The sequence below is a fragment of the Rhinopithecus bieti genome, unplaced genomic scaffold, assembly GCF_001698545.2.
Source record: "Rhinopithecus bieti isolate Rb0 unplaced genomic scaffold, ASM169854v2 scaffold_2205, whole genome shotgun sequence".
Lineage (NCBI taxonomy): Eukaryota > Metazoa > Chordata > Mammalia > Primates > Cercopithecidae > Rhinopithecus > Rhinopithecus bieti.
The window spans coordinates 1,882,332-1,908,958 of record NW_016803673.1 but is presented as its reverse complement, the minus strand read 5'-3'; the positions used below and the strand labels follow the sequence as shown (position 1 = coordinate 1,908,958).

The 26,627-nt window shown below is 54.8% G+C and overlaps 1 protein-coding gene across 1 annotated transcript in view; it reads right to left on the bottom strand.

Moving 5' to 3' along the window:
• VAV2 (vav guanine nucleotide exchange factor 2) overlaps positions 1-25,844 on the bottom strand; it is a 192,278-nt gene extending 166,434 nt beyond the window's left edge. The window contains 2 exon segments of the mRNA XM_017848951.1: positions 17,847-17,963; positions 25,734-25,844. Of these exon segments, the coding sequence (XP_017704440.1) occupies positions 17,847-17,963; positions 25,734-25,829 (213 nt within the window). The 5' untranslated portion in view covers positions 25,830-25,844.
• Positions 25,845-26,627: the final 783 nt, after the last annotated feature.

The window sequence follows — 26,627 nt, the reverse complement described above, 5'->3', positions numbered from 1 at the left end:
AAAAAAAAAAAAAAAGAAAATATGGCACATAGCAGGGCGCGGTGGCTCACGCCTGTAATCCCAGCACTTTGGGAGGCCGAGGCGGGCAGATCACGAGATCAGGACACCGAGACCATCCTGGCTAACGCGGTGAAACCCTGTCTCTACTAAAAATACAAAAAAAATTAGCCAGGCATGGTGGCGGGCGCCTGTAGTCCCAGCTACTCGGGAGGCTGAGGCAGAAGAATGGCTAAGTAAACCCGGGAGGCGGAGGTTGCAGTGAGCCGAGATCACACCACTGCACTCCAGCCTGGGCAACAGAGCAAGACTCCATCTCAAAAAACAAAAAGAGGCCAGGCGCGGTGGCTCAAGCCTGTAATCCTGGCACTTTGGGAGGCCGAGACGGGCAGATCACAAGGTCAGGAGATCGAGACCATCCTGGCTAACATGGTGAAACCCCGTCTCTACTAAAAAATACAAAAAACTAGCCAGGCGCAGTGGCGGGCGCCTGTAGTCCCAGCTACTCGGGAGGCTGAGGCAGGAGAATGGCGTGAACCCAGGAGGCGGAGCTTGCAGTGAGCCGAGATCACACTACTGTACTCCAGCCTGGGCAACAGAGCAAGACTCCATCTCAAAAAAAAAAAAAAAAGAAAGAAAGAAAATATGGCACATATATACCATGGAATACTATGCAGCCATAAAAAAGGGTGAGTTCATGTCCTTTGCAGGGACATGGATGAAGCTGGAAACCATCATTCTCAGCAAACTATTACAAAGACAGAAAACCAAACACCGCATGTTGTCACTCATGGGTGGGAACTGAACAATGAGAACACTTGGACACAGGGTGGGGAACATGACACACCTCCGCCTGTTGGTGGGTGGGGGGCTGGGAGAGGGATAGCATTAGGGGAAATACACCTAATGTAAATAACGAGTTAATGGGTGCACCAAACCAACATGGCACATGTATACCTATGTATCAAACCTGCACGTTGTGCACATGTACCCTAAAACTTAAAGTATAATAATAATAACAATAAAAAAGAATTCAAAGCAGGGTCTTGAAGGCATTATTTATTTTTATTTTTATTTTTTTGAGACAGCCTCGCTCTGTCACCCGGCTGGTAGCGCAGTGGTGCATCTCTGCTGGCTGCAACCTCCAATTCCTGGGTTAAAGCCATCCTCCTGCCTTAGCCTCCCGAGTAGTTGGGGTAGACTACAGTTATGTGCCATCATACCCAGCTAATTTTTGTATTTTTAGTAGAGATGGGGTTTTGCCACGTTGGCCAGGCTGGTCTCAAACTCCTGGCCTCAAGTGATCCACTGGCCTCGGCCTCCCAACAAAGTGCTGCGATTACAGGCTTGAGCCAACACTGAGCCCAGCCCTTATTATTTGTGTGACGTTAACAACAGCACTAATCACAACAGCCCCCAGCCTTGCCTTACCCACGGCTCCAATCTGTACACTAAGCCTCCCGCACTGCAGCAGGCCTGCCCCTGAGCTCGGACAAGAACACGTCCACTAGGAGGCCGGTATCACCAGCTCTTCCCTCAAGAACAACAGCCTTCAGGGTCCAAGGAGCAATGTCACCTCCTGGGCTCCTGGTGGTGATGGTCTCCTGAGCCCTGGAAGGGAGGCGGGCTGTGGGCCAGAGGGCTCAGGACTAAATGACCATGAATATTCACAGGAGCCGAAGGTGAAAAGAGCCCAGGGTCCACCAACAGGTGCATGGATGAACAAGCTGTGGTTGATCCAAACAGTAAAATATGATTCAGCCACAAAAAGGAATGAGCCACTGGCGGTTCTATAGAGCAGGTGAAAGCTGAAACTTCACGCTCAGTGCAAGAAGCGGACGCTACAGGCCACATATTGTAGGATGCCATTTACATGAAATGTCCAGAACAGGCAAATCCACAGAAACAGAACATACGTTAGTCGTTACCAGGAACTGGTAGGATGGGGCAGGAGGAAATGGGATTTTGTTTCAGGGTGAGGGAAAAATTCCAGAACAAGACAGAGGGGATGGTTGTACAACACTGCGAGTCTGTTCGATGCTGCTGAATGGCACACTTGAAAATGGCAACTTTTATGTGATGTTATTTTATCACAATAATTTTATCTCCCCCCCTCCCCCCGCCGGAGACAGGGTCACGCTCCGTTGCCCTGGCTGGAGTGCAGTGGCACAATCTTGGGTCACTGCAACCTCTGCCTCCCGGGCTCAAGCAATTCTCCTGCCTCAGCCTCCCATGTAGCTGGGATTACAGGTGGGCGCCACTACATCCCACTCATTTTTTGTGTTTTTAGTACAGACAGGGTTTCACCATGTTGCTCAGTCTGGTCTCAAACCCCTGAGCTCAGGCAATCCACCTGCCTCGGCTTCCCAAAGTGCTGGAATTCCAGGCGTGAGCCACCGCACCTGGCCACAATAATTTTTTTTAAAGATTGAGAATCAAAAGGATCACCCAGGGCTCCAGCGCCGAAGTCCCCAGGGCAGAGTGGCCAAGGAATCTGCATGCTTCTCCATGGCCCTTGCTGCTGGGGAAGTGGGAAGCCCAGCAAGTTCACAGCCACATACTTTTGTCATTCCAGAGCCGCTGCCTTCCCCAACCCTAAGGGCCTGACCCCACGGCTGATGACTGAGTCCCAGGCTGGCCACCCGCTCCTATCTACCTTCAAAAAACCAGTACTCTTGGAGAAAGGTCTTCCAGGGTGCCAAGAAATGATACTTTGTTCTAATTAATTATTTACACTTTGCTATTTTTTTTTTCTCCTTCTTGGTCTCACTCAGCTTTTTTACTGCAAACATCAAATTGTCAGGCTCCAACAGACACAATTAATGTCTTGGGGGCACTGGGAGGAACAATTAGCCAATTAAAACTTAATTAACTGTGGACATGGACCAAAAAAAAAAAAAAAAAAAAAAAAAAGGAAGTATGCACCAGTTGCACCAGGACCAGCTAAGAAAATACGAGCTCTCAGCCAACGGGGTGGGGACTCACAGGAAAGAGAAGTCACAAAGACCCACCCAAGAGGTCATCCAGCCAGTCCAATCAAATGGATTGATTCCCAGATGGGGAAACTGAGGCCCAGGGAGGACAGCAGTGACCAGTCCACGTACAATGAGGAACAATGGTAAGGCCTGAGCACACCTCCTCTGCTCCTGGCACCTCCTCAAGCATGGGCTGCTGCCACCACAGCCACCCAGAGGCCCCTCTTCCCAGAGCCAAGTCCTAAGAGGGAAGGGAGACAACATGTGTGCATCACTCCCCAGGGCGCCGCACCTGGCAGCCCAAGCAGGTGCTAAGTTACTATCACTAATTCTAACAACCCGGTTTGCAGCTTTGTAGAACGTGGGTCTCCCTTCTGAAAACCCCAGGATAGCACCCCAAATCTCTCTGGTAGGGCTCCCTGGCACTGCCCTAGCTCCTGCCCCTCCCAGTCTCCTACTCCAAGCAGACCTCCCTTCTAAACCTGAGCAGGCCAGGCCACTGCCACCCACCTCTGGACCTTTGCACATGCTGCCCCTAAGCCCTCCCACACCACCACCTTCACCTGGTGAACTGCAGCTCAGATCTCGAACCCCAGCACCTCCTCCAGGAAGCCCTCCTTGAGCAGCTCAACTGTCTAACATGCCTCTGCCCACCACGGTCCCTGTCACTCTGCACAGTAGGCAGTGGCCCCTGGCTCCCTGTCTTCCCAGGCTCCAATAATCTGAGGCTGCATGTCCTGGCACCAGCTGAGCTGAGCAGAGGACACAGAAGCAGAGAGGGCCACCTCCTAGCAACAGCCCCACTGCAGAGGGATGGGGAGGCCCAACACCAGCCCTGGCCACAACTATAGCAATTCCCCAAACCTCAGCCATCTCAGAAAAATCAATGTAACTCTGTAGACACTAGGCAGCCTGTCACAGACACCTGTGGCACCTCTGCAGGTGCCCACCTAGCATCCAGCCCTCGCTTTACTCAGGCTGAGTCCTCCCGACACATGCTTTTATCAGGACCTACCTTATCAGTGGTGGCAAGAACAAGGCAGGCTTCTGGAAAGCACCCTTCAGCTATTGTGCTCTCTCCCCTCTCTGGGGACACAAAACCTGAGACCAGTTAGCCCAGGAGTGGGAAACCCCTGGCACATGTACCCAGGCCATCACACCACACCCATGGCAGACAACGCTAATCAATGGCTGAGCCTCGGGACCCTTCTCAGCTGAGCCCTCCAGTCAGCCACTACCAATCGATCAGGATTAACCAAGTCTTCAATTAGGATCCTACCTCTACTGATGTAGTAAGCACAGGGAAGAGATGGGAGGCCACCCACAGTCACAGAACACAGCAGAGGCTCAGCCCAGAGGCTCTTGTCCCGATTCCATGGGACAGTCTTTTCAACAAATGGGGCTGGGAAAACTGGATATCCACGTGCTGGGTGGCCCGTGGGGCCTGGCATTCGCTGAAACACTGTTCCAGAGGTCTTGGCCACACACTCACACCCAGCACCCCAACTCACCCCCTGCACCTCTGCCTTTTTGTCTGGAGTCGGCCCCACTCCAACCAGCCCCCAAATCCTTCCCTCTGCATTTATCCCTCTGGTTTCTATTCCTTCACCCCACCCCCCCAGCCTTCTATAAAAAGCCAACAGTAATGACCCTCAAGCAGGTACAAGTTCCCAACCTGGCACCATATTTCCTGGCACAGGAGCAAGAATCCCTACCTCACACCACTGGCATGGAGATCAAGGGATCCACTCCTTGGCCAAGGCCACTCCCAGAGTTTGAACTCAGGTCTGGAAATCACAGCCTCCTAGGACCCTGTGAGCAGGGTTGATGCAAAGACCCATAGGCTTCCTGGCCTGGCGTGCCAGGCTCAGCCACCTCACATGAAACACAGCGGGCTGAGCCTGATCTCCAGGCACGTAGCTCATCAGACCTATAGGGACTTGGCTACCAAAACTGACCCACCCTCCACCCTTGTCCAGTGTGAAGGTAATGATGGGCATGGCTCCCGCCTGGAAAAGGAAGAAGAGAAAAACCTTTCCCATCACCAGTTATAAAACGGTGAGTCAGTATCCGATGGGCTTACCGACTCCGTATGTGTGTGTGCGCGCGCGTGTGTGTGTGTGCGTGTGTGTGCATGCATGTGTGTGTCTGTGCCCACATGCAGCATATCTGGTTGTCAAGTTCACCGGAAAGTGGGTGAGTGAATAATGTCCTGAAATGACAAAAACTAGCATATAAAAGAGGAAACGTTTTCAAGCAGAAACTCAGAAGGCCTTTGCCAACAGTCCCTGCACTGGGCTCTGCTGGGAGCCCGAGGCGGCTCCCCTCCCCAGCAAGGAGTGACTGCATTTTAATAAGTAATTAGTGCGAAGTGGATGCTGCTGAAAAGACCAGCGCATCTCACCACCAGCATTAAGGCAGGGAGTGCAAATGAACTCACCGCAGCATCAGCATCTGAGAGTCATCGGACCGACTGGCAGAAAGGCCTCGGGTGAGCACAAAGTCTTCTGCACTCAGCAAATTAATGAACAAACACGAAGAGGAAATGAACAAACACGTGGAGCCTCGGGGCCTGGGTGTGGAGATAAGGGGTGCTGGATCGATACCCCAAGGTTACTGCTGCATTCTCCCCTGGCCACACAGGGCCTGGGGGACACATTCATCAATGCAGATGTAAAATGGAGAAATCAATGACACGGCTGAGACAGCATCTGGATATACTTGTCCAGCCCCAGACGCAGGGCAGGTGGATGGCAGGTGTGGGGCAGGACGCACTGGCCGGGTGAGGCTGGTACTTCAGGCCACTGGAATGGCCAACAGATGCACCCCTGCCCACTGCCAGGGCCATCACTCACATGCTCAAACGCGGCTGGTACAATCACAGTACCACTCCCGAGAGCTTCCATAGGAGACCCGCCCCAAACAGACACACAGCGGCACCATCTGGAATCTCCCTCCCGCAGCCCTCGGCATGGGGGAGGCAAATCTTTAGACCCATTTTACAGATGAGGAAACAACAGCCGTGAGACCTGAGGCAACCTGTGGGACAAACTGGGTCCCGATGACGGCCTGATCTTCAGCATCACAATCTGTCCCAGCCCTCAGTGGTGTTTCCACAGGTCCACTCACCTGGCCCCAGAAGCATTAGCAGTCTCCAGCCTGAACCCTCAAGGTCAAGTCTGGACAGTGGTGGGTGGGTGTTTGTGGGCGGGAAGGGGTAATGCCAGGGGTTGTGGCAACAACCGGGGAGTGGATGAGAAGTCTGGGGTGACAAACTGGGGTCCTCCCTCATGCCAGCTGCCAGTGACTGCCAGGTGCTGGGGTGCTGGGGTACTATGCTGACAGGCGGGAGGTACCAGGATGGATTCAAGGTGCCTGCCCTGGCTCAGGGGAAGAGAGTGGCAGCGCATGCCAGGCGCTTCCATGGGGGCATGGGAACCCAAGGCTGATGGAAGAGGGTCCCAGGCAGAAGAGGAGGGGAACAGAGGTGGAGAGAGAGGGGTCTTAATCCGGCAAGGAGGAAGGGCCCCTTTGCCTGCACGCAAAAGCCAAGAGGCCTGTCAGCTGCTGACAAGCCCAGGGCCAGAGGGACCGGGATGACGGCTGCTGCCTGTCCCTTATCTGCAGCAGGTGCACAGCTGACTCCCATCATCCTGGATGTAGTGATGTGGCCTGTCCCCACCACCAGTGGCCCCAGGCCCAACTCAAAGGAGGCAAGTTTCCTCAGCTGTGACGGACCGATGGTTTCCAGCTATGATTTTAGCCTCTTTAGAACTCTTTCTTTAAGCAAAATGTCAGCAAAATGCCATATAAAAAACAGATAAAAGTGGAACTGCTCTGATTCAGCTGGGCCCTGCCCTCCCTGCCTCCTCCTAGCCTCCTGAGAAGGCCCAAAGTGGTCTGAGATTCTCAGCTGAAGGCAACGATCTGGGTCTGAAGGTCAGGGTCTGAACTGACGCCGTCAGCACAGACACCGGTGGTCATTGCACTGAGTCCTCTAAAGACTGCTGGTCAGCGCCCTCCCCTCCAGGGTCAGACCTTTTACTTCCTCTCCCCAGACAGCCTCACCAGCCTCCACTCTGCCTCCTGGCCTCCTCTCTGCCTCCCGGCATCCTCACTGCCTCCTGGCCTCTTCACTACCCTCCCTGCCTCCTTGCTGCCTCCTGGCCTCCACCCTGCCTCCTGGCATCCACAGTGGCTCCTGGCATTCTCACTGCCCTCCAGCATCCTCACGGCCTCTTGGTCTCTTTACTGCCACCCGGCCTCCTCTCTGCCTCCCGGCACCGTGGCTGTCTTCCGTGTGCCTTCCATACAGCCAACTGCGCTGTGTGCAAACAGTTGCCTTGGTAGTCGGAGAGAAGAGGGCACAGCTGAGCAGATAAAAACGGGGCCTCTGCCATCAGCAGGACCTGAGGATGCCCCCAGCTCCACTGTACTGCAGAGATGCATTTTCCCTGTGCCTGTTTCCTTCCTCACTTCTTAAGGTCCCTGCAGGGTGCAGGTGCTCGTGGACACAAAGGTCCAGCAGCCACAAGTGATTACGTCCATGGAGGAGGGAGGGAGGGACAGCAGGAGAGGCCGGCACTCAGGTGACCAGTGGTGTGTGTCCAGCGTCGCCAGCTGGCACTTGAGAATCCGTAAGCAGCCATGGAGCCACCTCCAGACAGTGCTGAGAGCCAGTTTTAACTGCTTCAGAAGTCTCTGAACCTCCCAAAATGTTTTAATGAATAATAAATAGGAGAATTAAGCCCGTTTATTGGAAGGTGCGCACTGCTCTTTAACTCAAGCGAGAGAAGCGGCCTAGCGATTTCCTCTGGGAAGGTTCATTCCGCCCCAAGTGAAGCTGGAGTGAAGTGCACTGCCCAGCCAGCGCCGCGGGTGCCTGGGGCCGGGCAGGGTGGCCTGGGCTGGGTGGCCTGGGCTGGGACACCAGAGAAGCAGCATCAGACTTCACTCCTAAACCTGTCCCTGCACAGGACAAGGTGCCGTCAGGGCAGGCCCCGCTGGGCCAGAGCTGAGCAAGCGCCTGCAGGAGGGTGGGAAGGCACCTCTGGGGAGGGTGGGAAGCAGGAGCGTGGGAAGGCACCTCTGGGGAGGGTGGGAAGCAGGAGGGTGGGAAGGCACCTCTGGGAAGGCACCTCTGGGGAGGGTGGGAAGCAGGAGGGTGGGAAGGCACCTCTGGGGAGGGTGGGAAGCAGGAGCGTGGGAAGGCACCTCTGGGGAGGGTGGGAAGCAGGACGGTGGGAAGGCACCAGCACCTCTGGGGAGAACCTCCAGACAGGGGGCAGCTAGAGAGTCCAGCGGCAGGAGAGGCTGCAGCAGCTCTACAGCAGTGAGGAGAAGCAGGGGACAGGGCCCAGGCAGGACAGAGCTTTCCCTCCAACAACCAGAAGGAGCTGCACCCAGGGGGCCTCAGAGCACCCCTCCTGCAGGCAGGGAGCACCCTGTGCTGCTCAGGAGAAGCACGTCCTTCCCTCTTCCCTCCTCCCCTCCTTTCTTCCCTCCCTTCTCCCTCCCTCCTGCCCACCTGCCTTCCCTGCCCTCACCTCCTGAAAGAGTCCATCCCTTTGTCCCCTGACCTAGGGTGCAAGTGCACACCGTCAATGGCGACTGTCCCCACAAAGGGAGACAGCCACAGCACCCTCATCACTCTCTGCTCACCCTGCTCCGGCCCTACACAAAGAGCTGCCTGTGACCCGGCGCCCAGGAGCCTCCAATCAACAGGGGAAGCGGGACTACTGTCCTCACGTCACAGGCGAGGACATCAGGCTCAGAGAAAGCCACGTGCCCACGGCCCCGCGAAGGAGCTGGATGGATCCCAACGACAATGCCATGACCAGGCACCTGGGGGAGGGAGAGCGGCGAGGGTTTGAGGACCCAAGACACCCACAGCCACGTGACCGTGCACCAGTTGCTTAGGTGGGGATAAGAGAGGCAACGCCACGACGCATGGTAAACAGTGAGTGTGCTGCCAGGGTGCCTGCCTGCCCACCCGCAGGCCTGTGCTCAGCCCCGGCTCGCAATAAGGAGACCAGGGTCCCTACGGTCAGAATTATTATGATCTGCAGAGTCCAGGGACCAGAATCTCAGAAGCAAGCCACAGAAACCCTGCAGCCTCACCAGAATTCTCCCTCCAAATGCCCAACCGGATTCCAAGCTGAGGCAAACCAATCCCTGGAAGAACCCGCCAGAGCTGGCGGCCCATGGACTTCTCCACACTCCTCCCCAGCCAGGCAACTGGACAAACCACCCAGACACAGAGCACAGAGGAAAACAGGAAAGGATCTACGGGCCGCGGAGCAGCGCCAACGGCTCCCATCAGCAAGGGCTGCGGACTCACTCTTCACGCTTGGCCATAACCCGGCCCCGAGCACGCCCACCCCGGGCAGCACAGGAAGCTGGACACAACTTATTTGAGCCAAAACCTCATCGCTTTAATGCAACCTTTTGAAAAAAAAAATACCAGGAGAGGCAGCCAGAAGAGAAACACTCCCGGAATAAACTTTCTGGATCCTTTAGTTCCTACTGGAACTTGTGGGGTGAGTGAAGAGGAAGAAAATGCTAATAAAAATGACTAGGACCTGCTGTTCATTTTTTTCAGAGTCCTTTACAGCAACACCTCCAAGGAGACAGTCTTGAGCTTCATTTGACCCCTGCAGAAACAAAGGCTCAATGAGACCAAGTATCTGCAGAGTCCAACTTGCGTCCAGGTCTGACTGAAGGGAAGCTTTGCTCTCGCCCACCTCCTCCAGGGCCCACCTGGCTCCACGGAGCCTGGATGAGAGGAGGCACCAGAAGGCAGGTGCAGTGGACCGCCTGGCGGGTTTCCCAGGGCTCTGAAACCAGGAAGGTTTCCAAGGGTCCATCTGGCTGCTGCCCAGGTCTCCCCAGGTGCCAGGGGCCAAGAGCAGAGGGAACCTGGCTGACTCAGGGGGGGTCCCCTCCCAGCGCTCCTCCTGGGTTAAGGAAACCCTCTGGCCCTGTCCCAAAGGGAAGGCAAAAGAAAAAACCCAAGGGCCAGGGAGTGGAGACCACCCTTAAGCAGCAGCTAAGGGCCACGAGCAGAGAAAATGTTGGCCAAACCAGCTCTGCCTCCACATGGGGCCATCCCTGGGAGAGGGAGAGAGTCTCACTCACAATAGCATCCCTTTAACACACAGAGTGATCCTTTCCATGATTAAATCACAGAGGAAAGACTCCAGTGTTCAGTGCTGAATGCGGGCCAGAGCCAGCAGGCCTCGGGGCCAAAGCGCCAGAGTTTTCACTTTCTCACTCCTCTCTCCTACTATTAATTGCTCAGCAGCTAATCTGCGGGTCCCTGTGAGGGCAAAGACTATGTGAGTCTCTTCATTTTATCTCCAGCATAGTGAGTGCTTACTAAATACTTGGTAAATTATATGCTTAACAGAATGATAGATGGGTGGGTGAATGAATGAATGAATGGATGGATGGATGCGTAGATGAATGGTGGATGGATGGATGGATGGATGGGTGGGTGGATGGATGGATGGGTGGGTGGATGGATGGATGGATGATGGATGAATGGATGAATGGATGAATGGGTAGGTGGGTGGATGGATGGGTGGAAGGATGGGTGAATGGGTGGGTGGATGGACGGATGGATGAATGATGGATGGATGGATAGATGGATGGATGGACCGACGGATGGGTAGATGGGTAGATGGATGGATAGATGAATGACTGATGAATGGATGGATAGATGGATGGTAAGGGGGTAGATGGATGGATGGATGGATGGGTGGATGCGTAGATGGATGGACAGATGAATGATGGATGGATGGATGAATGGTGGATGGATGGGTGAATGGGTGGGTGGATGGACGGATGGATGAATGATGGATGGATGGATGGATGGACGGACGTATGGGTAGATGGATAGATAGATGAATGATTGATGGATGGATGGATGGAGAGTGAGTGGGTGGATGGATGGATGGATGGACAGATGGGTGGATGCATAGATGGATGGATAGATGAATGATGGATGGATGGCAAGTGGATGGATGGATGAACGGATGGATGGGTAGATGGATGGATAGATGAATGATGGATGGATGGTGAGTGGGTGGATGGATGAATGATGGATGAATGATGGATGGATGGATGATGGATGGATGGATGGATGAATGGATGGGTGGATGGATGGGTGGATGGATGGGTGAATTGGTGGGTGGATGGATGGATGAATGATGGATGAATGATGGATGGATGGATGGATGATGGATGGATGGATGGATGGGTAGATGGGTGGATAGATGAATGATGGATGGATGGATGATGGATAGATGGATGGATGGATGGGTACATGAATGGATAGATGAATGGTGGATGGATGGATGGATGGATGATGGATAGATGGATGGATGATGGATAGATGAATGATGGATGGATGGATGGACGGCAAGTGGATGGATGGATGGATGGATGGATGGGTAGATGGATGGATAGATGAATGACGGATGGATGGTGAGTGGGTGGATGGATGAATGATGGATGAATGATTGATGGATGGATGGATGATGGATGGATGGATGGATGGATGGATGAATGATGGATGAATGGATGGGTGGATGGATGGGTGGATGGATGGGTGAATTGGTGGGTGGATGGATGGATGAATGATGGATGAATGATGGATGGATGGATGGATGATGGATGGATGGATGGATGGGTAGATGGATGGATAGATGAATGATTAATGGATGGATGGATGGATGGATGATGGATAGATGGATGGATGGATGGGTACATGAATGGATAGATGAATGGTGGATGGAGGGATGGATGGATGATGGATAGATGGATGGATGATGGATAGATGAATGATGGATGGATGGATGAATGACGGATAGATGAATGATGGATGGGTGGGTGGATCGATGATGGTTGGGTGGATGGATGGATGGATGGATGATGGATAGATGGATAGATGGATACATGGATGGAGGAGTGAATGAATGAATAAATGAATGGCTTTTGTCTTCCCAAGGAATGACTCCCACAACATGAGAGACTTGGGGAGCCGGGAGGCAGCTGTTTAGAAAATGAATGACAACAAACCAGAGCCTAGACAAGACCTGAAACACCACAAACCTCCTTAATAGGGGAAATGGCATTTCCTAAACCAACCAGAGATACCAGCCAGCTGTGATGGTGAATTTTAGGTGTCAGCTTGACTGGATGAAGGAATACCTGGAGAACCAGGGAAGCACTGTTTCTGGGTGTGGCTGTGGGGGTGTTTCCAGACGAGACGGGCATGTGAGCGGGTGACGAGATGCCCTTCCTGTGGGTGGCACCATCCAAGCGGCTAGGGGCTCAGACAGAACAAAAAGCCAGAGAAAATGTGATTCCCTCCTCCTCTCCTGGAGCTGGGACTCTTTGCCTCCTGCCCCTGGACATCAGAACTTCAGGCTTTGGTCTCCAAGACTTGCCCCACAGGTTCTCAGGCCTTTGGCCTTAGACTGAAGATCTCACCATTGCTTCCCCAGTTCTGAGGCTTTGGGACTGGGGCCAAGCCCTGTCACCCCCATTCCTGGGTCTCCAGCTCGCAGAAAGCCTGCTGGGGGCCCCTGGGCCTCCACAGTCCCAAGAGCCGATGCTCCCAGTCGGTCCCTCTTGTCTGCCTCTACCCAGCTGCTTCTCTCTGGTCTCTGGAGGACCCTGATGAACGCCAGTCCGTCAGGCTCCTTTCAGCCCTGAATGCTGTGAATATAACTAGGAATCGATCAACAAGGAGTAAGAGAGTTAGCTCTGCCCCTGGTAGCCCTGGAGTCCCCAGCCCCACACCCCTCAGCTACCCCTGACCAGCCCCAGCCATCCCAGACAACAGTCAGTTCTGACTGCAGAGCCTTGTGTTCTGGGGAGAAACAGCTGCCATCCTGCTCCTGGGCAGGCCACGGGTGGGAGGAACAGGGGGTGGGCGCACAGCTACCTCTTTGTGGTCTGAGGTTGCTGAAGGCCGCCAAGCTCATTTGGAATGGCCAGGGTGTCCCTACTGGGCAGAGCTCATGAACAACAAAAGATGAATCTGGACATGTGGGAAATGCTCAGTAAACGCCCCAAATAAATGAAAGGGGCATTCGCTCTTCACCTCTGTGGTGAGAAGAACACATCAGCCTCGCCCCTCCACACCCGCTCCTTGTGGTCAACAAGCTGGGAGTCCGGGAGGCCAGAGACCAGCAGCCTTGGCAAGTCCCCTCCCTGCTCAGACCCTTCCTCCCCTCTGTCCATGGCAGGGGCTGGAACAAAATGCCCCAGCCCAGCAAGAGGTCCCCAGGAGTCTGAGCACCTGGGCAGACAAGGCCGCAGGGAGAAGCTGGGCTTTTGCTTGTGTTTTGTTTTTCCAGAGCACCTGTCCCAGAGAAGCCAGGAGGCACTGGCAGAGCAGAACTGTCAGGCTCCGGACTGTGGTGAATGTCCCAGCACCCCAGCCTCCGCTGGCCCCAGGCCAGCCTCCACTTGGAAGTGCTGACCACAGCTTGACCATGGTAGGAAAAACATCCAGGGAAGGAAGAAAGCACCGTCACAGGCCGGGCGCAGTGGCTCACGCCTGTAATCCCAGCACTTTGGGAGGCCGAGACGGGCGGATCACGAGGTTAGGAGATCGAGACCATCCTGGCTAACATGGTGAAACCCCGTCTCTACTAAAAAAAATATAAATAAATAAAAAAAACTAGCTGGACGAGGTGGCAGGTGCCTGTAGTCCCAGCTACTCAGGAGGCTGAGGCAGGAGAATGGCGTAAACCCGGGAGGCGGAGCTTGCAGTGAGCTGAGATCCGGCCACTGCACTCCAGCCTGGGCAACAGAGCGAGACTCTGTCTCAAAAAAAAAGAAAAAGAAAGCACCGCCACGGAGAATAGGGCTGGCGGGGCCGAGGCCAGGCCCACTCTGGAGGGCAAGTGTGGGCTCCGGCTCCATTGCTCCCAAGGGCACCAGCACCCAGCACACGGTCCCAGGGGGTCCGGTCCCCAGCCAGCTGTCCCTGACACACCACAGGCCACATTCACGCGGCCTCCAGGAGGCAAAGAGCGTGGCTCAGATGCGGAGACCAGAGTGGCAGGGCCCCGGGGCACATGCAGTGCTGAGACCCTGCACACATGGCTTGATCCACTCAAGGGACCTTTGAGGGTGGTAGTGTCACCGCCATTTTACAAATGGGACTTAGAGAAGCTAACTCACTTGGCCGAGGCCGCACCCTGGAGATGGCAGGGCTGGGACTCAAAGCCAGCCAGCCGAGGTCCAAGTCCACGTGCTCAGCCACCTGCTCTGTCTCCAAAAGGTGCGGCCATTGTGTCTTTTTTTTTTTTTTTTTTTTTTTTAAGACAGTCTCACTCTCACTCAGGCTAAAGTGCAGTGGTATGATCTCTGCTCACTCCAACCTTCACCTCCTGGGCTCAAGCAACTCTCCTGCCTCAGTCTCCCAAGTAGCTGGGATTACATACGCCCACCACCACACCCAGCTGATTTTTGTATTTTTATTAGAGACAGGGTTTCACCATGTTGACCAGACTGGTTTCAAACTCCTAACTTCAAACGATCCACCCACCTCAGCCTTCCAAAGTGCTGAGATTATAGGCGTGAGCCACCACGCCCGGCCCAGCCATTGCATCTTTACAAATAAAATAATGGAAAGAAAAACGGTAAGCGCTGCCATCACTGTGTGAAGTCTGGACATGTTTCAAGCGACCAGTGGGGGCAGCAGCAGCAGTGACCTGTGCTTCACGAACACCTCCTGTGGGCCTCACCCAGGCTCCTCAGCTCAGCCCGGGGGTCTGCACGGTGACATCACCTCCATTCCCAGCACTCCACACCATGACTCATGGTCCAAACCCGCCGTCTACTCCCAGCTCCCCACAAGAAATGCCACAGCTTGGCCAGCACCACCACTGACCGCCACGGTGAGACATGGGGAGACCAGAGGCCGGCGCGAGAAGCCCCCTCTGCGGCCCCTCAGAGCTGCAGCCGCCTCACTGGAAATCACGGACGATGGCAAGGGCTGCCCATTTGCAAACTGCTTGGCCACACAGCTGGCAAAGTGAATAATGAGAGTTTAATCCAAATTTATGTACGTCTTACATCACTGCGTTCCGCCATAGCAAATTAAAAGCAAAATGAAATTATATACTGAATATGCTACATTTTAACTGTTGGCCAAGAATTAGGTTTGGCCAGGGTTCTCCTGTATTTTTCTCTCTACAGTTATTATAAAAACCAGTTGCGTGTGTAAGTACGTGTGTACATGCGAGACTATGTGTGTGTGAATGTGTGTGATACGTCTGTGCTGTGGGGCTGTCCGTGGATGTCTGTGTGAACGTGTATGGGTGACGATACGTCTATGAATGTGTGTAAGTTGTGTGTGTCTGGGTGTGGGTGTGAATATGGAAGATGGGTTCAAATGTGTGTATGTGCGTTTGCGTGTGGTGTGTCCATGGGTGTCTGTGTGAATGTGTGTGTGTGAGACTGTATGTCTGTGAATGAGTGTGTGTGTGTATGTGAGCTGTGTGTGTCTGAGCCTGAGTGTGAACATGTATGGGGTTGGTGCAAGAGTGTGTGTGCGTGTGTGTGTGTGTGTGTGTGTGTTCTGAAGGCTCTTCTCTAAGTCCAGAACCATCAGCCTCTCCATTACCCAGGGCCCTGCAGGCAAATTCATCTCTGCTGTTTGCAAGGAAGGAGTGGGAGAGAGTTCCAAACCATTTCAAAACAAATCTGTAATAATTGAGAAGCCACTTACAGGAAAGGAAACCAGCCCAGGCCATTTAAGCCTCCCTGACTCTAGGCCAGCAGGCAAGCCCTGGACAGCAGGACCCATGGGCCTCCACCAGGCATCAAACTCCCAGGCACGTGCGTTGCTGCAGGGGGGCCTCAGTGAGTCATTTAAGAGAGACAATCTTCTAAGAACTGGATGATTACACAGAGATGTGCTCATGAAGAGGTCCCCGGATCTCACGTCTAGAGAATTCCAGGAGCGAGAAAGGGGAGCGCCAGGTCCAGTGGCTCCTGGAACGCCCTTGTTCCAGGTCCTCACCTGAGGCCGAGCAGCACTTCCACACGCTCCTCTTGGAACTGACTTCTCAGCACGCGCCACTGCAAACCCGAATTCCCTCTGCACCTCACAAATCATGCATTCACAGAGCATTTCCTTAGTCACCAAGTCCCTGATAATGATGTGCAAATAAACCAGGCAGTAAATATCTTGTTATTTCCCATCGGCAGGTGGAAATCCACTCTCCTGGTGGTCCAGGAAGCAGTGTCTCCTAGAAGCAGCCCAACAGCAGGCAGGGGCCTGGGGCCTCGTCGGTCACTGTCAGCACCTCCGGCGTCCAGCCCCCGATCCACCAGGAAGCGATCGCGGCCCTGATCCCATCCATTTAAAAAGAGTAACCGTGGGCCGGGCGCGGTGGCTCAAGCCTGTAATCCCAGCACTTTGGGAGGCCGAGACGGGTGGATCACGAGGTCAGGAGATCAAGACCATCCTGGCTAACACGGTGAAACCCCGTCTCTACTAAAATACAAAAAAACTAGCTGGGTGAGGTGGCGGGTGCCTGTAGTCCCAGCTACTCGGGAGGCTGAGGCAGGAGAATGGCGTGAACCTGGGAGGCGGAGCTTGCAGTGAGCTGAGATCCGGCCACTGCACTCCAGCCTGGGCGACAGAGCCAGACTCCGTTTCAAAAAAAAAAAAAAAGAGTAACCGTGGAGCTGCTGGGCTCTGGAAGGCAGGTGGCCCCTGAGTCCCTCTGTGCCCAGGCTCACAAGTGTCAGGCCTCTGAGCCCAAGCCAAGCCATCACATCCCCTGTGACTTGCACGTATATGACCAGATGGCCTGAAGTAACTGAGGAATGGCAAAAGAAGTGAAAATGCCCTGCCCCTGCCCTAACTGATGACATTTCACCACAAAAGAAGTGAAAATGGCCGGTCCTTGCCTTAAGTGATGACATTACCTTGTGGAAGTCCTTTTCCTGGCTCATCCTGGCTCAGAAAACTCCCCCACTGAGCAGCTTGTGACCTCCATTCCTGCCCGCCAGAGAACAACCCCCTTTGACTGTAATTTTCCTTTACCTACCCAAATCCTATAAAACGGCCCCACCCCTATCTCCCTTCGCTGACTCTATTCGGACTCAGCCTGCCTGCACCCAGGTGATTAAAAAGCTTTCTTGCTCACACAAAGCCTGTTTGGTGGTCTCTTCACACGGACGCGCATGACAACCAGGAGGCCACCAATGAACTACAGCCTCCCGGGCCCTTTGCACCTGCCAGCCTCAGGGTCCCGTCATGTGCATCAGCCGGGCTCCTGCAGGACTGGTACCACGTGAGGCTTCCTGAGAACACAGACACTTCCCGGGGTCACCACTGGAGAATCACCCCCTCTTTGCCCAACACCTGCGTGGAGTCAGAAACAGCTCTGCTTGTCCCGGGATAACCGAGAGAATCCATTCACAGAGCACAAAGTAGACGCTTTTCCCAGCGTCCCTGAGATGGCCCATTCTCAGAGGAAGAATAGAGATTCAGGGCAGGAGGTAAATGCTCAGGGTCCTCTGGCTAGAACCGAAGGGCCAGGGTTGTCTGCACTCTGCTCTTCCCCCACCCGCCTGAATTCACCACGCCTGGCCTCACCCTGACTGGAGAGAGAAACGGGCCATCCCACTGTTCCAGCCCTGACACACACAAATCTGGCTTCCACACCTTCCTGTTTGTAACACAACCTGCCTGCACCTCCCGGACACGAGGATGCAGAAATCCACTGACTCTGTGCTGGAGCCAGTCAGGCTGCTCCATGGATCTGCCCCACCTGCCACTGAGCCGGCAAATCGGCCACCACGGCTGGGCAACTGGGGCTGGAGAAAGTGACTGCTCACCTTTCCAAAGTCTCGCACATCGAAGAGGTCAAAGGGGTCAAACAGCTCGCTGTTCCTTAATCCGAATTTATCATGGCAGACTTTCAGGAAGGTCCGTATGTTCTTCAAACACAGGAACTAGAGAGAGAAAACAAAGGGTAGGGAAAAACTTATTAAAACTGTAAGCTCTGTAAAAAACCATAACAGCAACAGCAGCAAGCTCTGGCTCCCATGTGCCAGCACATCCAAGCTCATTCCTGTTTTCTCAAGGAGGAAATGGGCTCAGAGAGACGACGAAACCCCCCCATCCCAAGGCTGTTGGGTGGGAAGCCAGGCCTGGATGGAAGCAGACAGCCCGGCCCCACGTCCAAGTGTGTAACCACCACTGCCCCCGGCCTCCTCACCACACAGCTGCAAAACCCCCAAGGCCTTTGCATTCAGAAGACACACCACTCCCCATAACGGTTGGTCAGGGCGGCAAGGCAGCACCCTCCATGCCATCCAACCCAGCCCTCCCAAGCACACCCAGCACACGTCAAGGCCGACAGTCACGGCTGAAGCAGAATATGGCAGCCTTGAGTCAACAAGAATGGCTGGTGCATGCTCACGTGGGCACATGCACAGGCGTGCGCACACACACGAGGCTTCTGACAACACCAACACATCCTTCCTACTCACGGGTGACAAAGCCAACAGCCAGGGGCCACCCCCAGGAAGCCGTGGAGGACCCAGAGAGTGGCAGGTGCCAACCACAGTGGAAGGGTGGAGGGAGCACAAAAGCCAGAAATCCCAAATCAACGCGTGGGCCATCTCCTCTCGGCCCACTGCCAACCAGTGAGCTCTCGGCCCTCACCGCGCCTGACGTGCCACAGGGACGGCAGGCTTGGCGGGGCGGAATGGCCATCTGCCCAGTCTTCGTGGAGAAATAGCTGGTAAGCAAACTTACAAGGGAGCAGGTGAGATGGCCCGGGGGGGCAGGCTGTGGAGTCACTCAGGCCCGGGTTGGAATCCTGTCTGCTGACTCCAGCAGGGAGACCAGGGAGAGTGGCCAGACCAGGCCTGGTTTCCCACCGCCACCTGCCTCACAGGGTTAATCACGTGCCCTGATGACCAGAGTGGGCAGTGGGGTGTGGGAGCTGTCAGCCCCCCAGTCCAGCTCAGCATAGGGATGCACAAGGGGAAGCCATGGCACACATGGCCCAAGAAGAGCCCGGGATTGTCATCCTCATCAGTAACCGTCCCCTACCGACAAACTACCCAGCTCCAAGAGAAGTTCAGAGAGCCTGCCCCTGCTCACTGGAAATTGAGAGGAATGGACAGATTTAGATATAGTGCAGGTCAGAATCAGAGCCTAAGAGCGTGAAGTAAGCAGCACTGAGAATGCCCTGGGAGTGCAGGGTCTCTCAGCCAGGACACACGCCCCTGCCAGCCCCTTCCTCTGCCTCACAGCAGGCAGTGCTCACCCCAGCCCCCTCTGCCTCAGGCCACTCCTCCCATCCTGGCAGGGGTCGGCGGCTATTCATAGACAACAGATTCATTTGTTTTATCCTATAGTGTGTGTGTGTGTGTGTGTGTGTGTGTGTGTGTGTGTGTGTGTTTCTGAACACTCGAGATTAACTGCAGTAATGGTACTCCTTCATCCCTAAATACTGAGTGTGTATTTCCTAAGAACAAGGACATCCTCTTCCATAATCACAGTACCTATGGCAAAACCAGGAAACTAACATGGACCCCACATGGTTATCTTATCTATAGACCTTACTTGCATTTCCTTAATACATAAAGCACAACCAAAATGTCCTTTATAGTTAAAAGAAAAAAAAAAAAACTGGCCCACGTTCCAATCTGGGTTCACACACAGTGTACGCCGCCATGCCTCTTCAGTCTCCATTAATCTGGTACAATCTTCTCCAACAGGATTTTCTGGAACGATAGGAATGTTCTATCCATGTGCCGTCCAGTGGGGCAGCCACTAGATGCCTGTGCCCACCGAAAACTTGAAATGTGGCTAGTAAGGCCGGGTGCAGTGGCTCACACCTGTAACCTCAGCACTTTGGGAGGCTGAGGCAGGAGGATCACCTGAGGTCAGGAGTTCAAGACTAGCCTTCCCAACATGGTGAAACCTCGTCTCTACTAAAAATACAAAAATTACCCAGGCACGGTGGCTCATGCCTGTAGTCCCAGCTACTCGGGAGGCTGCGGCAAGAGAATCACTTGCACCCAGGAGGTGGAGGTTGCAGTAAGCCAAGATCGCACCACTGCACTCCAGCCTGGGTGACAGAGCGAGACTCTGTCTCAAAAAAAAAAAAAAAAAAAAAAAAAAAAAAAAAAAAGGGGGCTACTGAAAAACTGGATTGCTAATTTTAAATTAAATTTTAAAGCTACATGTGGCTAGTAACTGCTAGTTTAGACAATGTGGATCTAAAACACTCCATGATCTTTGTTTTTCATGACCTGTTAATTCTTTTTTTTTTTTTTTTTTTTTTTTTTGAGACGGAGTCTTGCTCTCGCCCGGGCTGGAGTGCAGTGGCCGGATCTCAGCTCACTGCAAGCTCCGCCTCCCGGGTTTACGCCATTCTCCTGCCTCAGCCTCCCGAGTAGCTGGGACTACAGGCGCCCGCCACCTCGCCCGGCTAGTTTTTTGTATTTTAGTAGAGATGGGGTTTCACCGTGTTAGCCAGGATGGTCTCGATCTCCTGACCTTGTGATCCGCCCGTCTCAGCCTCCCAAAGTGCTGGGATTACAGGCTTGAGCCACCGCGCCCGGCCACGACCTGTTAATTCTGAAGAATATAGACACGAAAGGACAAATCCTGTGTGATTTTTTTTTTTGAGACGGAATTTCACCCTTGTTGCCCAGGCTGGAGTATAATGGCGCGATCTCAGCTCACCACGACCTCTGCCTCCTGGGTTCAAGCAATTCTCCTGCCTGAGGTTCCTGAGTAGCTGGGATTACAGGCATGTGCCACCAAGCCCGGCTAATTTTTGTATTTTTAGTAGAGATGGAGTTTCTCCATGTTGGTCAGGCTGGTCTCCAACTCTCGACCTCAGGTGATCCGCCTGCCTCGGCCTCCCAAAGTGCTGGGATTACAGGCATGAGCCACCGTGCCCGGCCATGGTTCCACTTTCATGAGGCCCCCGGAGTCGTCAGATCCACAGGGAGAGAAAGCAGAATGGCGGGCGCCCTCGAAGGTCTGGGCGACAGGGTGTTGTGGTTTTGTGGGGAACAGAGCTCTCGCTTGGGAAGATGAGAGAGTCCTGTGGATGGTGGTGGTGGCGCCTGCCAACAAAGTGAATGTGTTTGACGCTACTGGACAGTGGCCTAGAGAAAAACTGGAGAAGATGCCGAGTTTTATGTTATGTGTATTTTACCACAATAAAAAGATTAATTAGAAGAGAGACAGAGAGACATGGAGACACAGACCCACGAGGAGGGCATGTGACGATGGGCCCCTTTCCTTAGCAACTGGGAGTGATGCAGCTGTGGGCCAGCCACACCAAGGGTGGCCACTGCTGACAGAAGCAGGAGAGGGCGTGGGACGGGTTCTCCCTGGAGGCCCCAGAAGGAACTGTTGCTGCTGCACACAGTTAATTCAGGCTTCTGGTCTGCAGCCCTAGGAATAATAAGGTTCTGCTGCTTAAAGCCACCACGTCCATGGCGCTTGGTGAGGGCAGCGCCAGACACTGGAGCTGGGAGTGGGCCTGCGCCGGGGAAGGAGCTGCACCCTCTCGCTCGTCTGTACTGCCGCGTGCGCTGCGGCTTCCAGCCCGGCGCGACTATTTTTTGCATATGGCTCGTCTGTAATTTCCACGAAGCATTTATTTTCATTCTTCCTCAGCCTCCCAAGTTTAGAGTTAATTACACAGATCCTATCCATAATCACAGCCGGCCAGGCCCAGGCTTCCTTTCGGGCGCAGGATGGGGCCAGAGCACCCCTTTCCCGTGGGCCCAGCAACTGCTGTGCCTGGCCCGGCCCCACTCGTGGCCACTCTGGTCACCCTAACCTTTAAGAAGTCCTCCTGGTGCAGCTCTGGGCCCAACCCAGGGTGGTCTCTGCAAAACTGAGCCACACAGGCTGATGCAGATGGCAGGAACAGGGACCATATGGACAGGGATGACAGAGACCGGGACGAAGCCTGTGCACCACGTCAGCCTCCACCTCGAAGGAGGCCGCACAGGGCCCGGCCTCCCTTCAGTGAGCGTTTCCTGTGCTTTCTACAGTTCATCCCATTTTCCACGAAGGGAAACTGAGGCACAGAGCGTTAAGGACGCGGGCACCTGATCAGAGGGCAGCAGCGCCAAGAATGAAGCTACGTCGGCATTGGCCAGGGCCAAGGCCCTCTGAGAGGACGGGTGTGTGAGCAGGCACCAGGTCCCTCCTGCCATCCCTGAGCCCCTTTCCTCGGTGGCCCAGTCTGCAAGGTCTGTAGTCGCCCTGGAGCCAATCAGAACCTCAAGGTCCAGGTTCTAGACAGAGACCCCGACGGTTGGCAGGGACTGGACCCAAGGCTGAGGTTGCCGCAAGTGCGTCTTGGCCACAGGGGCCCATTGAGGACACAGGCCGAGGGACAGTGGGTAAGGGAGGCCCAGATGGTGGTCAGCGCCAGGTGAAAAGTCCCCTGTCCATGCTCAAGCTGTGGGGGCTGGCTTCAGCTGTCACCTGTGGCTGCAGGAGCAAGTGGCATTCTCTCTCATTGATCCAACCTGGCCTTCGGGACCCCCCCCCCACAAAGGCAGCCACTGCTTGCCCCAGCATCCTGGACTGTAAGTCCAGCTGAGTGGTCACAGCAAGGGTCTGTCCCCAGAAAACAAGCCCTGTGACAAGGGTCCCAGGGTGAGTGGCCTCTCCTCCAGGCTGGCGGCTATGGGGTCCCCACTGTGTTTGCTTAGGGCACTCTGAGCGGGCATGGGCTACCCCACCTCCCACTGTCCACAGCCCCAGACTGCAGGGAGGGCTCCTGCCCCTGGGCCCTAAGAATCCCTTGTCCAGGCCCTGCCGCTGCAATGAGAGGCGGCGTGTACTGTGCCCTGGAAATGTCAGCCCCTTTCTCTCCAGCCCATTCACCGGCAGCCGCGGATCTAATCAGGCTGAAATCGGATTAGTGTGGTGACACAGGCTCCATGCCCAGCCGCCCACCTCCCCAGGCTCAGCTGCACTGTCCTTCAGCTCTTGCAAGGCGCCAGGGCGGGGCATCACAGACAGGACAGGCAGGGCAGGGCCAGAGAGCCAAGACCCCAGAGCCAGGACCCAGGGTCTGAGCCACAGATGACGCCCGAGGGCACCCTGGAGGGCAAGTTTCATGGCCACGCTTACATGCTCACAGGACGGTCACGTCTCTTTAGGGTCTCTGAAACAATCTACCGTGATGGGGACATAATGGCAGGGACAGGCCTGTCTGCCCTGCAGAACCCACGGCAGCCCACCAAGAGCAGGGGTGCCCTTCAGCCTATGTGAGCCCTTCCACTGCCCCTTACTGGCAACGGGTCACCGGCAGTGCTGGAGTGGGACACAGGACAGGCCTGCCCCGCCCTCCAGAGCTGGCATCTAGCTGGCATGCCCTGAGAGGGCTACAAAAGGGGAAACTAAGCCAGGGGAGGCAAATCTACTTGCCTGAGTCACACAGCCAGCAGGCCTCAGCTGGGGAGTTGCAGTTTGGACACAGGTGGCTTGGGCATCAACCCCTGGGCGATGGGGATGGAGTAATGGCAGAGCTTGATGATGACCACAGGCAGGGTGGATGCCAACGTGCACCAACAGCCAATGCACTCACCACCTGCAGCCAACTCACTCACCACCTGCACAGCCTGCGAGGTGTGCACGGGCCCATTGCACAGACAGACAACCAAGGCTCCAAGCAGTGAGCTCATGGGTAGGCCCAGGATTCCGGGGCAAAAGGAGTGGCCAGGATGCGAAAGGGCAGCAGGTCCCTGCCTAAGGAGATGCGAGAAAGTCCTGTCTCACCAAGGATGGTGGCACAAGGCCTGCATCTTCAAGGCAGGTGCCACACAGTCTCAGGAGCTGACTCCCCGGCCCCAGCTGGACCACGCAGGAGGAAGGTGGGGCAGGGCTGACCTTTATGAGAGGTGACCCTCGCTGCTCCCTCCTCCCAGGAGAGCTCAGGCAAGTCTCCTCATCTGCACAGTGAGGCTCTGGCACAGAGCTCCAGGTCCTTCTGGCCATGACTGGCTGCGCATCAGGCTCTGGCACAGAGCTCCAGGTCCTTCCAGCCACGACTGGCTGCGCATCTCGGTGCGCTGACTCACAGTGATCACAGGCGCTCCACGGTCGCCAGGTTTTCCAGAAGGCCAGGCACTTGACTAAGAGCTCCCTTGCGTCACCGCAGCAATTCCTAATTTATAGATGAGGAAACTGAGGTTTCAGGAGGTCACCTGGCCTGCCCAAGGTCACTAGCAAGGATGTAACCGAGCTAACAACAGATCTGGGATGGTTTGACCCCCAAGGCCAGACTGCTGGCCTTATCCCATCTGTGGGTTTCTGGGCAGGGAAATCTCGTTATTTTTTTTCCTTTTTTAAGATGACTTTGAGGAACAGCACTTTGAGGAAAACCCGGTCTGTTCAGAGGAGATGGGGAGGTGCTGAGTGTAGGAGCCTGGCCTTTGGGCTTGAGGGGCAGGCCCCACCCACAGAAACCAAGGCTTGGGAATGAGGCCAGAGAGGAGGGGGCTGAACTGGTTGATCGGCATACAATAACTAACTAGCATGCATGCCCCGTTTCACAGCCCGCTAGCACTTTCACATCCACATTTGCTCCGTCCCCACAAACAACTTGTATTTTGAGCCCCCTCGTTTGCAGATGTGGAAAAGGAGGCACCAGAAGGCAGGCGACCCACAATCTGAACCCAGGCCCAGTACCTCTCAGGATGCCCCCAGCCTCTGGCAGGCCCATCCCCGGGAAAATCCCTTCGGCTGCCCCACCAGGAAGGTCAGGGGCCCGGGTGTCCTTAGTCCCAGGAGTGACACTCAGCTGGAGGTGGGGTCCCACAGGGAAAGCCCCAAGCTGGGGTCTCCAGATCGCCTGGCCCAACCTTCCCCATCCATGTAGATTGTCACCAACAGGCAGGACTTCTCCCAGGCCTCTGGCTGGCATCCCTGAACCACCCACTCCTGTCCCGCACAGTCCCACCTCCCCGACCCGGCCTCTTGCACACAGCCACATTCCAGTGCAGACCCCACAGCAGGTGCTGCAGGTGGGGACAACCCAGGCCTGCTCCTCCTCAACAGCCACACAGCTTCTCTGTACCTCAGTTTCTCAATCTGTAAAATGGGCAAGGAGAACCCTGCCCTCTGATTTCCACGATGCTGGAACTCTCACTCAAAATAAAAAGAGACTGTACTGGGGCCATCTCACTGGGGAAGTCCAGAAATCCCCTGAGACATTGGTCACTGGAAGAGCCGGCAGGGGGTTGGGGGGACACAGTTGGCTGGAGCTGAGGAGCACCCACACCGCACGAGAACCTGGGCCCTTCATCACCATGGTCCCACCCTAGAGCTGTTAGCCCACCACCCCGCTGGCCTTTAGTTCGTAGCAGAGCTCCTCAAGGCAGGTGCCAGGGACTAGGGGAGGGACACAGGCCGACAAGGGACTTCAAGGGCCCGGCCTCAGGCTCTTTGCTCATGGCCAGAGCAGCCCAGCAACTGGGAGGTGAAGACTCCCGCCCCATGTGCCCCTTGCTGCAAAAGGGAATCTGGGCACTACACCCCCCAAAGAAACAGGACACCACAGCTTTTGGGCCTCAGGAGAACAGGCACTCTCTTTTCAAGCCCTTGGGTCTTTCTGAGCAAGTCGGGGTCTCCGTGTGCGGCCTCCACGCTCTGCAGCAAAGGCTCCAGGAAGTACTCACAGACATAGTGCGATTTCTTGAAATACTTCAACAAGTGTTACTAACACTGTGCTTAGCAGAGACTGACTGCACGCCCGGCTGCTCTGCTTCCGGCTGGAGTGGCACTGACTCCCTGGGGCCACGCTGCTGCGCCGTGCTCATCAGAAGCTCTGACTGGCAGCTGAGGATGTCTTTGATCAATAAAAAATGGGGAAACAAATTAATTTCCTGTTTTATTTATGCCAAGCTCATTCCAAAAGCCACTTAAAATAGCTTGATTACTATTCAACAGATGCAGCTTGATGGAATGGATCAAATTTGGGGCCCATCAGGTAGATAAACAGGTGACCCTGGGTGACAGGCTGGCCAGGGGCTCACGGGGACAGGAGTTGAGGCCGTTTGCACCCTCTGGGTCCCAAATACCCTGGACAATGCCTAGCCCATCGCAGGGGCTCAGTATCTGGTAGACGAACAAATGAACCAATGAATTAATGAATGAACAAATGAATGAATGTCTAGGAAGCGCCCTTAGGTGCCCTCTGACTGCTGACACCTCTCAAAGGGCCCTGCTTTCCCATCAAGCAGCAGAGAGTCCACGAAGCCTTCCAAGGTGTCCGGGGTCTCCAAGGACAGTCACTGCTGCTTAGGTGGCAACCCTCACTTCCAGAGGCATCTCTTCCAAAAACAAGCATGCAGGTGGAACTTAGCATCTGGCCTCGACCCCTTATTCCTGCACACATCAATGTCACCTGCATAACTCTACACACCAGCCCACCAGGGACCCATTAGCTGGTCAGATCCAATAACCATTCTAGCGGGATGGTGGTCCTTTATCGCCCATTTTACAGATGAGGAGACCGAGACTCAGGGACGTCTGCATCTGCATTAAAACTGGTCTGTCTGTTCCCAGCACTTTGGGAGGCCGAGACGGGCAGATCACAAGGTCAGGAGATCGAGACC